This window comes from Vipera berus (genome assembly GCF_964194415.1).
Source record: "Vipera berus genome assembly, chromosome: 4".
NCBI classification, from domain to species: domain Eukaryota; kingdom Metazoa; phylum Chordata; class Lepidosauria; order Squamata; family Viperidae; genus Vipera; species Vipera berus.
Window position 1 is genome coordinate 88,079,553 of NC_138206.1, and position 13,334 is coordinate 88,092,886.

A 13,334-nucleotide genomic window follows, 5' to 3' on the forward strand; every position below is an offset into this window, starting at 1 on the left:
ACGTTTTGCATCTCATCCAAGAAGCTTCTTTAGTTCTGAAATGTGTTCAAAGAAAAAAAATATCAAGGAAGTCTAGTTGCCTTTTGGAAAAGCACCCTTGGAACAACCATGACCTGGATGATTGAGAATCTCCATAAACACTACAGAAGATAAGTTTTGTGCTTTAATAAGCAATAAATAAAAGAAGAGTTGTGTAACACAAATCCATTTTATCTGAGAACATCTATGATCCCATGGCTTATTTCTCAGTCTGGGAAATGTATGGTTCAATTCAGAGAAAATGAGGAATGCCTTATTGCCAACTGGGAGTTGACAGGTACATGTATTTGCAGATTCAGTGTAGTATCCAGCCTCATGCAATCATTATTCTTCCTAACACTGATGGAATGGAACTGCTTGTTTGCTATGAGGATGAAGGAGTATATGTCAACACATATGGAAGGATCACCAAAGATGTGGTTCTGCAGTGGGGTGAAATGCCTACATCTGTGGGTATGTATGTCAAGCTTTTATGAAACGCTTACAGAAAATGGTATATAAATGGTTCTTTATTCAGTCACTTTGGCTGTTAAATAATCTAAAATATCATGACATAGATAATATATTTTCTATTTCTATTGCTAAGTCAGAGGACATAATAATAACTATATTGCTGCTACACCTATACGTTATACAGTTCACCTGTGCTTAAATTTAATTGCTTTGGAAGAAAAAAACCAAATGGACCATGGATGCATAATTGCACCTATAATGCAAAAAAGCAAAATACCATACCCCATGGATATTTTTGTATACCAGCAAGTTCTGAAAGAATAAATTTCAAGCTTCTTGTACCCAGTTATATTTTTCTAAAATAATCTGATGTTATGTATTATTGTCTTGATAATATTACTGTATTAAAAATCAATTATCTATAGGCTATAATAGTACATATATTGGGAAGTAAACAATATTGAAGAAAGAATGTTTCTTATGAATGCATATGCTTACAGTTATATGTTCTTGTACATTTAATAACTGAAGAGTTGTGTGTGAATCTATTTATTTACTTATTTGCTACTCTTATAATTTTTACAAATAACTCAAGGTAGCAAACATATCCAACATACCTTCCTCCTTCTATTTTCTCCTTAACAATTTGTGAGGTGGGTTGGCCTAAGAGAGAATGACTGGCCAAAGTCACCCAGCTGGCTTTCCTGACCAAGGCACTGTCTCCTGTTTTCTAGCCTGATGCTTTAAGCACCAGATCAAACATGTATTAGTAGAGAAAAGCTTATCTAAAATCTAAATATTCTCTTTCAGTTTTTTAAATGAACATTTATGTCAACAAAATTCAATGTAATTCAATCAAAAATTAAGAGGATGTAGAATGCCCAAAATGGAGATTACTGTTTATTATTATATTTAATAGTGGCTTTTTTTTACCTTAAAGCCTACATTCGATCCAATCAGATTATGGGCTGGGGAGAAAAGGCTATTGAAATACGGTCAGTGGAAACAGGACATTTGGATGGTGTATTTATGCACAAAAGAGCACAAAGACTCAAATTTCTATGTGAACGTAATGACAAGGTAAGGTATACATGTATATATTTTCTACTTCTAATACTGAGTTTAGCAGTTTTGTAATTACTGTGGAGAAGAGGAAGAATAAATGATAAGAGCAATCCTCTGATATTTGAATGTGGGCAAAAGGATTAGAGGTCCATTGCTCTTGATGCACATGTTGACCTTTTGATTCCTGGAATAACAGCAAAGCTTTAATTAACATCAAAGAGCACGTAAGATGTCTTTCCACATAGTTTTTCCGCTGCACACTGATGTTGCATAGAGGCTTGGATGTCACCATTAATGAACAATAAATGCGTCCTCTGGTTTTTTTCACCCTGCTCCCTTCCAGATGTGTCAGGATTGAAACTCCCCTAATTTTTGTGTCTCTATATCACGGGAGGCATTATGACAGGAGTGAGAGAAGCTGTCCTTGTTCTGTAAATAAATTCAGCACTCTGCTTGTTTTCTGTTGGTCTCCCACTTCTGCTCCATTGTCTGATAAGTTTGTTTTCTCTTTATCTCTTACTTCACAGGTTTTCTTTGCCTCTGTACGGTCTGGAGGAAGCAGTCAAGTTTATTTCATGACTTTAGGCAGGACTTCTCTTCTCAGCTGGTAGAAGCTCTATAGTTTGGCAAGGAATTGCTGTCCTTTGGAGTCTTCATAACTTGGAATCATTTGCAACTGGAGTACAGACCTGCCATGATGCATTCCAAACATGCTATTGCGTGTGCAAGCATCACTGGTGTTGGGTTCTTTTCATTTTTAAACTGAGGCTGCAGGGTGCAGCTGGTGCTTTTGGCCATCAGGTGCTATCTGATTTGGGATCCCACTAGAGAAAGAATCAGGTCTCTCCTTTTCTTCCTTTCCCTGCTCCAGATGTCCTAATGAATAAAGGAAGAGACTAACCCGGAAAACGTTTTTGGAAGGAGGCAGGCAGGAGAAGGTGCAGGAGGGTGACATAGGTGGACTCTGTGTCACTGAAGCAGGGGGAAAATTTAATATAGTAATATTAACAATGTAATTTAATTGACGTTACTTTTTATTTTTTCTTTTCTTTTTTTGTAATGTGACTGTGGAAAAAGAGAAAGATACAGGTTTTAAAAGTTATTATTTATAAAAATGTGAAAGGCACAGTGGTTTAGGGAAAGTGGGGTGATTTTCTTTTTAAGTTTTGGCCTGGCCAAGAGTTCAGTCCTTCTTCTCCTGTGTGCCATGTTTTGCCTAAAAATCAGTGGGTTTTTAAAAAAAACAACATAATAGCATAGTTCATTTTTCTACAATGACTCTTCATTAGGCCAAAACTTGGTAATTTCAGTGTTAGCACTGCCTCAGTTAAAGGTTTAATTTTTGTTTAAACCTAAAATGTGCAACAGCTTTTACTACCAGCCTTTGGGGAAAGAAAATTCCAAACATGTTTATTTTTGTGCCTACCTCATTGTTTCTAATACATACAATAAAAGAGGTGGTTTAGGTTTATAATTTTGTTTTTAGAAGAACCAGTACAAATATCCATTAATTGTGATACCAAAACTATCAGATTACAGATCTGATGGTTACTTTTATATCAGGTTTTAGGAGATCAGACCATCAGTCACTTGTAATGATTAAATTAGATTAAAGACTTAAGAATAATTGGGTTTTTTATTTTGAAATTTTATTTTTTATTTTTATTTTTAACAGTTTCATTACCAACAGAACTTAAAGAAGTTTAGCCTAAAATCCAAAAAGTTTTACCTTTAACATGAGAGATTTAGTAACACAAAGGTAACAAAAACTAGGCAAATTCAATACTTTTGTAAGAAATTTGGAATGTTTTCCTTTTCTAAAAATGCAATGCTCTAAAACTATAAGAATGTAGTTAATTCTGCTTATTCAGTTTTTAAAAGCAGCATATACTTGTGTTTCAGTGTAAAATCTAAATTCTTGGATCTTTTTCTTTCCCCGTCCCGTGTTTTTAAAGGGGAAAAGCTCCACAAAATTTTGTTTTATCCCGAAGATTTTTGGCCTTTATAATAAATCTGTCAAGACTAATACTTTGAAAGGCTACATGTGTTTATTACTTGAGAAGAGTTGAGTGTGTAATTATCTGTTGGTGATGTAATAATGCACAGTGTCATGATACAATAATTATGATTTTTGAACTTTTAAAAAGTATCTTTGGGGTAATTTAGTTGACAGTTGCCTTAAGTTCACTGTTTTATTCAGTGAATTGGATTCCAGTGTTTCATGGCATGAAAATTAGGGACTTATGTGTGATTCTTCAGTTAAGAGGCTTTGACAGATCAAGTAACAGAAATCAAATGACTTGCTTTGTGTCAAACAGCACCAATTGAAGGAGCCTAGATCTGAGTTAGTAGTACTTAGGTGATCAGTAAAAGTGCTGTTTCTTTTTCTTACTAACTTTCTCCCCTTTATTAAGTTTTTTTTGGAAGATCTGGAAGGGTTTCTCCTTCCCTCAAAAGAAATCTTGTATAAATCAAATAGGAATAGCTGATAATTTCTGTTTTGATTTTTTTTAAAACAAAATTCAAGTCTTTAATTGCTTTGGATTGAGATAGCACTGAATGTGAGACCCAAGATTACAGGTGACTTTCATTTCCCTCCATTCCTCTTAGCAAACAGTCAAAAAATTAACTGTAGATTGAATAGTAAAAAATGAACGGGATGCAGGAGATTGATGGTGCCACCAGCAATAGGATCCTCTCTGGCACTGGAACTGTAGCATGAGATGATAAAGCCAATGGGCCAGAGGCTCTTAGGAAAAGTTTAGAAGCACATCTTGTGATTTAATTTTTGCCCTTGCCTCTCATGCCACCATGTTTGTATGCGTGTGTGTGAACACACATCCCAATGCATACTCATACATATATATATATACACAGAGATATATGTATGTAAATAGTTAAAAAGAGGCTACTGTTCACAAATGGAAGAATGTGGTAATTTTGAAGAATTCTGCCAGATTAATAGGCTGGTGAAGCTCTGTACATCAGAATGAAAAGAAGATGGAAAAACAAATCCATGATGGCTAATTTTACAAGTCAAATCAGTATTATGAAACCACTACATACAAAATGTTGAAATCCATTTTAAAGCAGTGCTATTGGTAAGCATTAAAAGTACTCTTAGTTTAGTTTAAGCTTTAAGTAATAATTTCTGTATCCTATGTCAAAGTAATTCTAACTGTATGAATGCAGTGACTTTATTTTTATCGTATGCACATGTTATGTTGGAGAAAATGTTTACAAAAATGGTTTTGTTACACTAACGTGCATCACATATTTATGGTTTATTTCAAAATGATTTTGTGGGGTTTAGGTTTTCATAGTGATAGCAGTACACATTTTTTGTGTTTTTTTAAATAACCCCAGTATTGCCATCTATGAAGATGCTTAAACAATAATACAAATGACAAAATTGCAGTAAAATTACTAATTGTAGAACTGCAATATAGGCTGGTGACAAGGAAACACCTAGCCTTTTTGCAGTGATGTCTAATTTTTTTGTGTATTATAAATTACTGTTTCCCACCCATTTTTTCCTTAAATAAAGTAAAAATGGCACCTATGTGTATGTGGAAAGTATTTTGAGTAACTTTTTATCTCAAGAGAAAGTTTTTTGAGTGAAATTATGTAGGATTCTTTAAATGATAAACTTTCTGAGTATTTATTTTGTAGGAAAAGCTAACACAAAAAGGAGTGATGCTGTAATGGTACGTAGAAATGACTTTGGAAAACAGGGGGAAGAGCCACAGACAGCTCCCTCTGTCCCAAAGTCATCCCCATACCATTGCAGATGTGTATCTATTTTGAAGTACTGTAAGATAGACTTGATTTACCTCTCAAAGTACATGGCATTTAGAATAAGAATAAACTTAGCCTAGCTATCTTCTTTTTCCTCCCACCAAAGATTTAACAAGGGTTAATTACTATTGATTGATTTTTTGATTGATTTATTATATTTATATGCCGCCCTTCTCCCTAAGGACTCAGGGGGGCTCACAACAATAAAAACTAAAAAAGAACATGAAAATACAAAATTTAAAAAAGAATTAAACAGTAGATATGTTCAATACATAGTAATTTAACCCCATAAAACCAAATTTAAAACCATAGTCAGTCCAGGCCCGATTGTTGAAACATCCATGTCTTCAGGTCACGGTGAAAGGACCGAAGGTCGGGAGCCATCCGCAGCTCTGGAGGTAGCTCATTCCAGAGGGTCGGCGCACCCACAGAGAAGGCTCTTCCCCTAGGGGTCACCAGCCGGCATTGCTTAACCGACGGAACTCTGAGTAGGCCAACCCTGTGGGAGCGAACCGGGCGATGGGAGGTTGACAATGGCAGCAGGTGGTCTCGCAAATACCCCAGGCCTAAGCCATGTAGGGCTTTAAAGGTAATTACTAGCACCTTGAATCACACCTGGAGGACAACCGGAAGCCAATGAAGCTCGCGCAGGAGTGGAGTAACATGGGAGTATTGAGGAACTCCCATAAGTACCCGCGCGGCCGCATTTTGCACCAGCTGAAGCCTCCGGGTGTATTTCAAGGGCAGCCCCATGTAGAGAGAGTTACAGTAATCCAGGCGAGAAGTGACAAGGGCATGGGTGCATAGCGCATCTCGGTCCAAAAAGGGGCGCAACTGGCGCACCGGGCGAACCTGTGCAAAGGCCCCCCTGGTCACAGCAGTTAATGTTCTTCCAAATTAAGCTGTGAATCCAGGACACCCAAGTTGCGAGCCCTTTCAGAGGGGGGCAATACCTCCCCCCATCAAAAGAGATGGAACATGTTGGACAATACGAGATGCCGGTATCCACAGCGACTCGGTCTTGGAGGGGTTGAGCCTGAGCCTGTTCCTTCCCATCCAGACCCGTACCGCCTCCAGGCACCGAGACATCACGTCAAGGGCATCACTGGGTTGGTTTGGGGTGGAGATGAACAACTGGGTATCATCCACATATTGGTGATACCTCACCCCAAAACCACAAATGATCTCACCCAGCGGCTTCATATAGATGTTAAACAGGCCCCACAAGAAAGGGGCCTCGGGGTGGATCTCTGCCCCCCTTGCCAATACAAACTGCGAATGGCCTGAGAAGTAGGAGGAGAACCACCGTAAAACAGTGCCTCCCACTCCCAACCCCTCGAGCCGTCACAGCAAGATACCATGGTCGATGGTATCAAAAGCCGCTGAGAGGTCAAGTAGGACCAGGACAGAGGAACAGCCCCTGTCCCGGGCCTGCCAGAGGTCATCTACCAGTGCAACCAATGCCGTTTCCGTGCTGTAACCGGGTCTGAAACCGGACTGGTACGGGTCCAGATAGTCCGCTTCATCCAGGAATTGCGGAAGCTGACACGCCACAACACTCTCAACAACCTTCGCTACAAAGCGAAGGTTGGAGACAGGACGATAGTTATTCAACGAGGCCGGATCCAAGGCAGGCTTCTTGAGGAGGGGCCTCACCACCGCCTCTTTTAAGGCAGAGGGGAAGACTCCCTCTGTCAATGAAGCATTAACAACTGCCTGGAGCCAGCCCCCTGTCACCTCCCCGGCGGCCAAAACTAGCCAGGAGGGACATGGGTCCAGTAAACAGGTTGTAGTGCTCAGTCTGCACATAATCCTGTCCACATCATCCAAAGATACAGGGTCAAACTCACCCCAGATGGTATAACCAAGACCTGCCCCTTCCACTCCGCCGGATTCCACCCAGTCGGAGTCCAAACTAGACTGGATCTGAGCGGTTTTGTCCTGCAGATACTGTACAAATTCCTCAGCCCTACCCTGCAAGGGGTCATCCCTTGGTCGCTGATTAAGCAGTGAGTGGGTCACTCTAAACAGGGCGGCTGGGCAGTTATCTGCGGACGCGATGAGAGCAGAAAAGTAAGCACACTTTGCCGCTTCCATTGCCACTAGGTAAGACTTAAGATAAGTTCTCAACTGTGTTCGGTCAGATTCGGATCTGCTGGACCTCCAACGACTCTCTAGGCGTCTTTTCTGGCGCTTCATCTCTCAGAGTCCCTCAGTAAACCAGGGGGCCACCCGGGATCCACGCTGGGTCAGAGGCTGCAAAGGCACAACTCGATCCAAGGCTCCAGCAGTTGCCCTCTCCCAGGCTGCCACTTGGGCCTCGGCAGAGCCGTGGACAAAGGAAGCAGGAAATGTCCCAAGCTCCATCCGGAACCTCTCAGGGTCCATCAGGCACCTGGGGCGGAACCACCTGGTCGGTTCCGCCTCCCAGTGGCGGGGGGTGGCGTACTGAAAGTCTAGCCGGAGAAGAAAATGATCGGACCATGACGGGATGGATGGTTAAATCACCCCTACCCAGATCATTAATCCACTGCCCAGAGATAAAAACCAGGTCGAGTGTGTGACCTCCATTATGAGTCGGGTCCTGAATTATTTGAGTCAGGTCCATGGCCGTCATGGAAGCCATGAACTCCCGAGCCAACTCAGACGCCTCACCCACGGAAGGCAAATTGAAATCCCCCAGAACTATAAGCCTGGGGAACTCAATCGCCAACCCGGGCAAGACGTCGAAGAGCTTGGGCAGGGCCGATGATACGCAGCTGGGAGACAGGTACGTAATCAATAGGCCCAACTGAACGCCAGGACCCAACTTCAAAAGGAGAGATTCACACCCGCCTATCTGAGGGACAGTGGCCACTCACAGACAAAGACTCCCTAATAATAACCGCCACCCCCCCACCCCTGCCCTGGGCCTGTAGCTGGTGAAGCACCCGGAAGCCCAGTGGGCATAACTCCGAGAGTGGGACACCTCCCTCTTGGCCCAGCCAGGTCTCCGTGATGCAAGCCAGGTCCGCGTTCTCCTCCTCAACAAGATCATGTATGAGGGGAGCCTTGTTCACCACGGACCTATGGCGTATATATGGTGGGACATTCATCATCTGTTATTTGTATCTCACTGCATTTATATTCATGGGGTGTGTGTGTGTGTGTGTGTGTGTGTGTGTGTGTGTTTCAGAACAAACACTTTTTATTCTTATTCTAAACATCATGTACTTTAAGCCTTATGCCTTAATACATTTCCTATAAATAAGTATCACCATATGGGCAAACCATAATTTACCTATCCTGTTTTTCCCTATTATTTTCAGGAACGCACTAGAAATAATTAGAGACCATGCAAATGTGTAGAAGTGACAAAGAGAGAGAGGCTAATATGGGAAACCTATGGACCAAAGTGTGAATTAGTACAAAGCAAGACTGTTAGGTAATATGCAGTGAATATAAATGCTAATGTTTCCTAAAATGAAGTGAAAAGAGATTGGATGACACTGTGGGGAATTGGTAAATATTCTTAGGTTGGGAATACTTTGAAAGCAGTATGATATGAATCACAGTCACCATACTGAAAAACATTCAGTGTCTGATAAAAGATCCATAAGAGTTAGGCTGGGTGTCCACAAGGTTGGCTTTATATTAGTTACTTTCTCAGGCTTGTATCCTACTTTTTTTTATAGTTGCTCAAGAAAGAACATATCACTCTCTGTCCTTATAGTTTTCTTCCCAACAGGTGTCCTGTGCTTTGGCTGAGGGAGAAGGACTGGTCCAACGTTTCCTAATAAGCTTCTAGGGCAAAGGTAGACTTGATCCTCAATATTCGTGATGCCACTTCCCACATTGATTCTGCCAGAACATGCATTAGCTTTCAACATCTTTCCTATACCAGTGTGAAAATGCATATTGATTCCTGCTTATGTTTATACATTCATGTTTTATGCACATAAACACACACTAAATTATATTTCCATTAACTTCTATAAATTGTCTAAATTTTATTTTGTGTAATTCTGAGTTTCTTAGTCATGCAGTGGGCATGAATCTATTGTTTCTATGTCCTACATTATATTCAGCTCCTTAAACAACTGTCTCTGAGCCTTGCATGTGTTCTCAGTCATTTTTTGTAATTGTAGATGATACTCTATTTTTGGGAAGACATTGACTGTGAGATTGTGTAAATGTACTTTCTTAACTATCTGAGTAAGAACAAATAGCTCAGATGTGCTATTCCATTACAACACGCTAAGGTTTTGAAACTCCTGTGAAAAGTACGTGCTGTACATGGAAATAAATGATTGCTTTTTTCCCCTAACATTCAGGTTTTTTAAAATAATCTGTAAAATCCTCTATGTTTGAATAATATTCCCACACTATTAGGAGCTATACTTACTCATTATCTATTTTTAGGACATGATTTAAGATTTTCCTCTTTAGATGTGCTTTTTCAGTATGAATTAGCTAAGATATTTTAATTGCTTGTTATATGTTTAACGATTTCTGTTCTGACTTCTTATTGTTAGTTACTCTGAACGTCCACAAGACAGAATAAGTTGAAATAAGTTGAAAAAGAACTTAAGTCTTTATTCTAGCCATTCATACCAAGAAATCTGGATCCTTACAGCCTAATTGTTAGTATTAGAAAGAAAAGAGATTAGATACATACGGTAATTTGAAAATATATATTCATCATTCAACAAATTAAGCTTTTTGATCACCTGATTTTCTTTTGATTTACTTGTTGAAGGAGGAAGATGTTGCTTACAGTTGGAAAAGGAGGAATACACAGATATTCTGGTTCTGCCTAATTTATAATTCCTAGTGATTAGACTATTACATTACATGGGTATTTAAAAACCCAACACGATTAACATACATTTTACAAGAGTGTCCAAAATAATAAAGGAGAATGCCTGTACAACCATCATCAATATAAACAAATATTTAAAAATTGCCAAACTTAACAAGAATAGGGTACAATATTGGTAAGAGGGCTAATGCTAACATTAAAACACATTTGTCAAATAAAAAGTTGTTTAAGCTCCTTTTAAATACCATAACAGAGACAAAGGCAAGAGGAAGCAAGAGTTCTGAGGACAGGTCTCTGAAAACCCAGAACCTGGAGATCACAACTTTAGAAAGGAGAACAGAAAGAAGATCCTGCCCAGAAAAATCCAAGGAACCAAACAGGATACTAAGAGAAAGAATGTTAAATATTAGAGAGTGCAGTGGGAGGTTATGACCTGAGCAATATAAATGCAAACATAAGTAGTTTAAATAGAGAGCTAGTGAAGAACAATGTCTTGCAGTGAAACATGAGGATAGTGTGGAATTTCTGAGCAACAACTGATCAGAATTAGGAGGGGATAGAAAAATTAGGAACATGCTAGGATTATTTGTAATAATACAAACTTGAAAAAGTCCATAATGCTTGAGAAAGCTGAAGGGAAAAAAGAAAAGGGATAGTCAGTGGTGGATATTTATTTATTTATTTTATTTTAATCCCATTTATATCCCGCCCTTCTCCGAAGACTCAGGGCGGCTTACAAGCTTAGCAGTAGCCTTCATTCTATGTCTATGCCTGCTTATTAGGGCTTTCACACACAGCCCAAGCGGCATTATTACAAAGTCAGCTTAATTGCCCCCAACAATCTGGGTCCTCATTTTACCTACCTGGGAAGGATGGAAGGCTGAGTCAACCTTGAGCCTGGTGGGACTCGAACCTGCACTAATTGCAGGCGGCTGGTGTTACTTAAGGAGGCATTAGCCCACTGCTCCACCAAGGCAATAGATTGTATTATCACACCAATGAAGAGATCTAAAAGGCCAAGTTGAAGATAAGCCTTTCTGGAAACCACACAGTTGCTATGATTTGATATTAACTTTATGGTACTTAAGATTGTAACAGCCCAGGAAATAAGTGTATGTACTTACTATGTACCAATAAAATTGTAGTCTGTTCCATAAAAAAAAACTACAAATATTCATCCAATAAAAATTAGCTACATGCTGCAAGATCAAACACAATGTCCATTGATTTTCATCGAGATTCAGAGATTGCAAGTGGAAGAAACAAAGACAACCAGGAAATAAATGAAACCAAAGAGGATGGGAAAGATCTGGGCTAAAACCTTACAAATCTTTGTCATATCCTTACTCGGCTTGAAACCATGAGAGGATTTTCAAGATAAAATTATGACAATACGTTCTGTCCCTTATCAAGGGACAGAGCAAATAGGGTTTTTTTGTTTTGTTTTGTTTTTTGTATCATTAGCATTGCAGTGATTGAAAATCCTGATCATGAATCTAGGAACGCAGAGGAAGGTTTAAAGGTTAAACAAGCTGTTACTGCAAATGGAAAAATTCCTGGGTCAGTAATCAGCCATGAAGTACAATGCAATACTTGAAGATAAAAAGGAGTCAAAGAAGTCTTGACTGGGAAGACAATATCAGATTGTACATCAAACGCTCCTGAAAAAACATGATGTAAGGCATTGGAAGTGGGTTACCAGAATATAATTTTATTAAAAACATAGGCATTAATTAGTATAATTTATATAAGTTATGAGTGCAGATGAAAAGGAAAATTACTATTAAAACAATGCTTTTCTGTTTGTAAATTGTTTTCCTTTGTAAATATTGTTTGCTGAAACAGAAGTTGTTCTGTTACTAGTTTAAAAATTAGTCTTACAGAATTCAGAAGAATTAAAATTGAGCTAGAAATTATAAAAATGTAGAAAGTCTCAATTCTTTGAGACAGAAGTAAAGGAAGAAGTAAGTAAAACCTCAGTTTAATGGACCATTTGGACAAAAGGATTATGCTAAATCTAAGTGTCCATTAAATCAGAAATTGCATTGATTTGCATTCTTTGTATAATTATGTAATTGATGTAGATGACCTCATTTGTAATAAAATGCTGATTATATATACGTTAGTCCAGTAATTATGAGTGAAGTCCAAATAAAGAAGAAAGCTTATTCCAAAGTCTATTAAATTGTGGCATTAATCAGATATTATTTTAGATGGCTTACTCATTTGATTTGTTTTTAAAAAGTTCCATAAAATGTTAAAGTTGCCATTAGTAAATAGTAAAACAAATTAATGTTGATATGTCCAGTGAATAAATACCAGCATCATATCAAGTTTACTCAGTGCTTTTTTTCTAAAAAAAAAAAGGTGCTGGAACTCACATCTTGTTAATCTTTTATTTATATAATTTTATTTATATATTTATTTATATAATTAAAAATTATATATTCAATTCTTAACATAAATTTAATTTATTGTATGTAAAGCAAATGTTCGTAGTAAATTCCAAAGTTTTGTCCAGTTCTCGTCCAGCAAATCTTTGAGATTTGAGCCAAGTTTAATTCACAATTGCCTTTAGTTTTTTCATCTGTTTTTGGCTTAGATGAAGTAATGCATCTTTCAGGCATTCACCGAATAAACTAGAATTTGTTGTGAGCATGTCCTTAAATACAAATAGCTCATAAGCCGGACCTACCTATATTAGCAACCACATTATTGATGGCTTGTACATACCATTTTAAAGATACGATCACATTGGTTCAAGTGAATGAGATGCTCCTATAACCCAAAATGCATGCTATTAATTCATCCCTGCCAAAATAGTTATTTTCATCATACTTAGTTGATGATGAACTTAGAACACTAAGTTCTGTTTTATCAAATTAATAGGGGTGAAAAATTGTCGGATAGCTCCCCCATGTTTATAAACTGCAGGTGGGTATAGTAAAGATGGAATATTATTTTTTTATCTTCTTGGAAAATGATGTGTTGCACTTTAATATAGAGGAGACAACGTTTGCATATATAGTATGACATATATTGAGTTCCTTTTAAGGACTAGCAGTGGGGGATAATAGAGGTCTAATATAAGTGCATATGCTGCCTTCAACATATATGTGTTTGATGGAGTCATGTTACTGACAAGATAATTAATTGCAAAGAAATTGTTATTAATACA

The 13,334-nt window shown here is 38.2% G+C and overlaps 1 protein-coding gene across 4 annotated transcripts in view; it reads left to right on the forward strand.

Annotated features, from left to right (window-relative positions):
* Positions 1-5,109, forward strand: part of MAP4K4 (mitogen-activated protein kinase kinase kinase kinase 4) — a 195,043-nt gene extending 189,934 nt beyond the window's left edge. For all 4 annotated transcript variants that reach the window (XM_081326477.1, XM_081326479.1, XM_081326478.1 and 1 more), the window contains 3 exons: positions 333-492; positions 1,433-1,572; positions 2,085-5,109. In XM_081326477.1, coding sequence (XP_081182603.1) covers positions 333-492; positions 1,433-1,572; positions 2,085-2,168 — 384 coding nt within the window. In that variant the 3' untranslated portion in view covers positions 2,169-5,109. The remainder of the gene's footprint in view (positions 1-332; positions 493-1,432; positions 1,573-2,084) is intronic.
* The last annotated feature ends 8,225 nt before the right edge of the window (positions 5,110-13,334 follow it).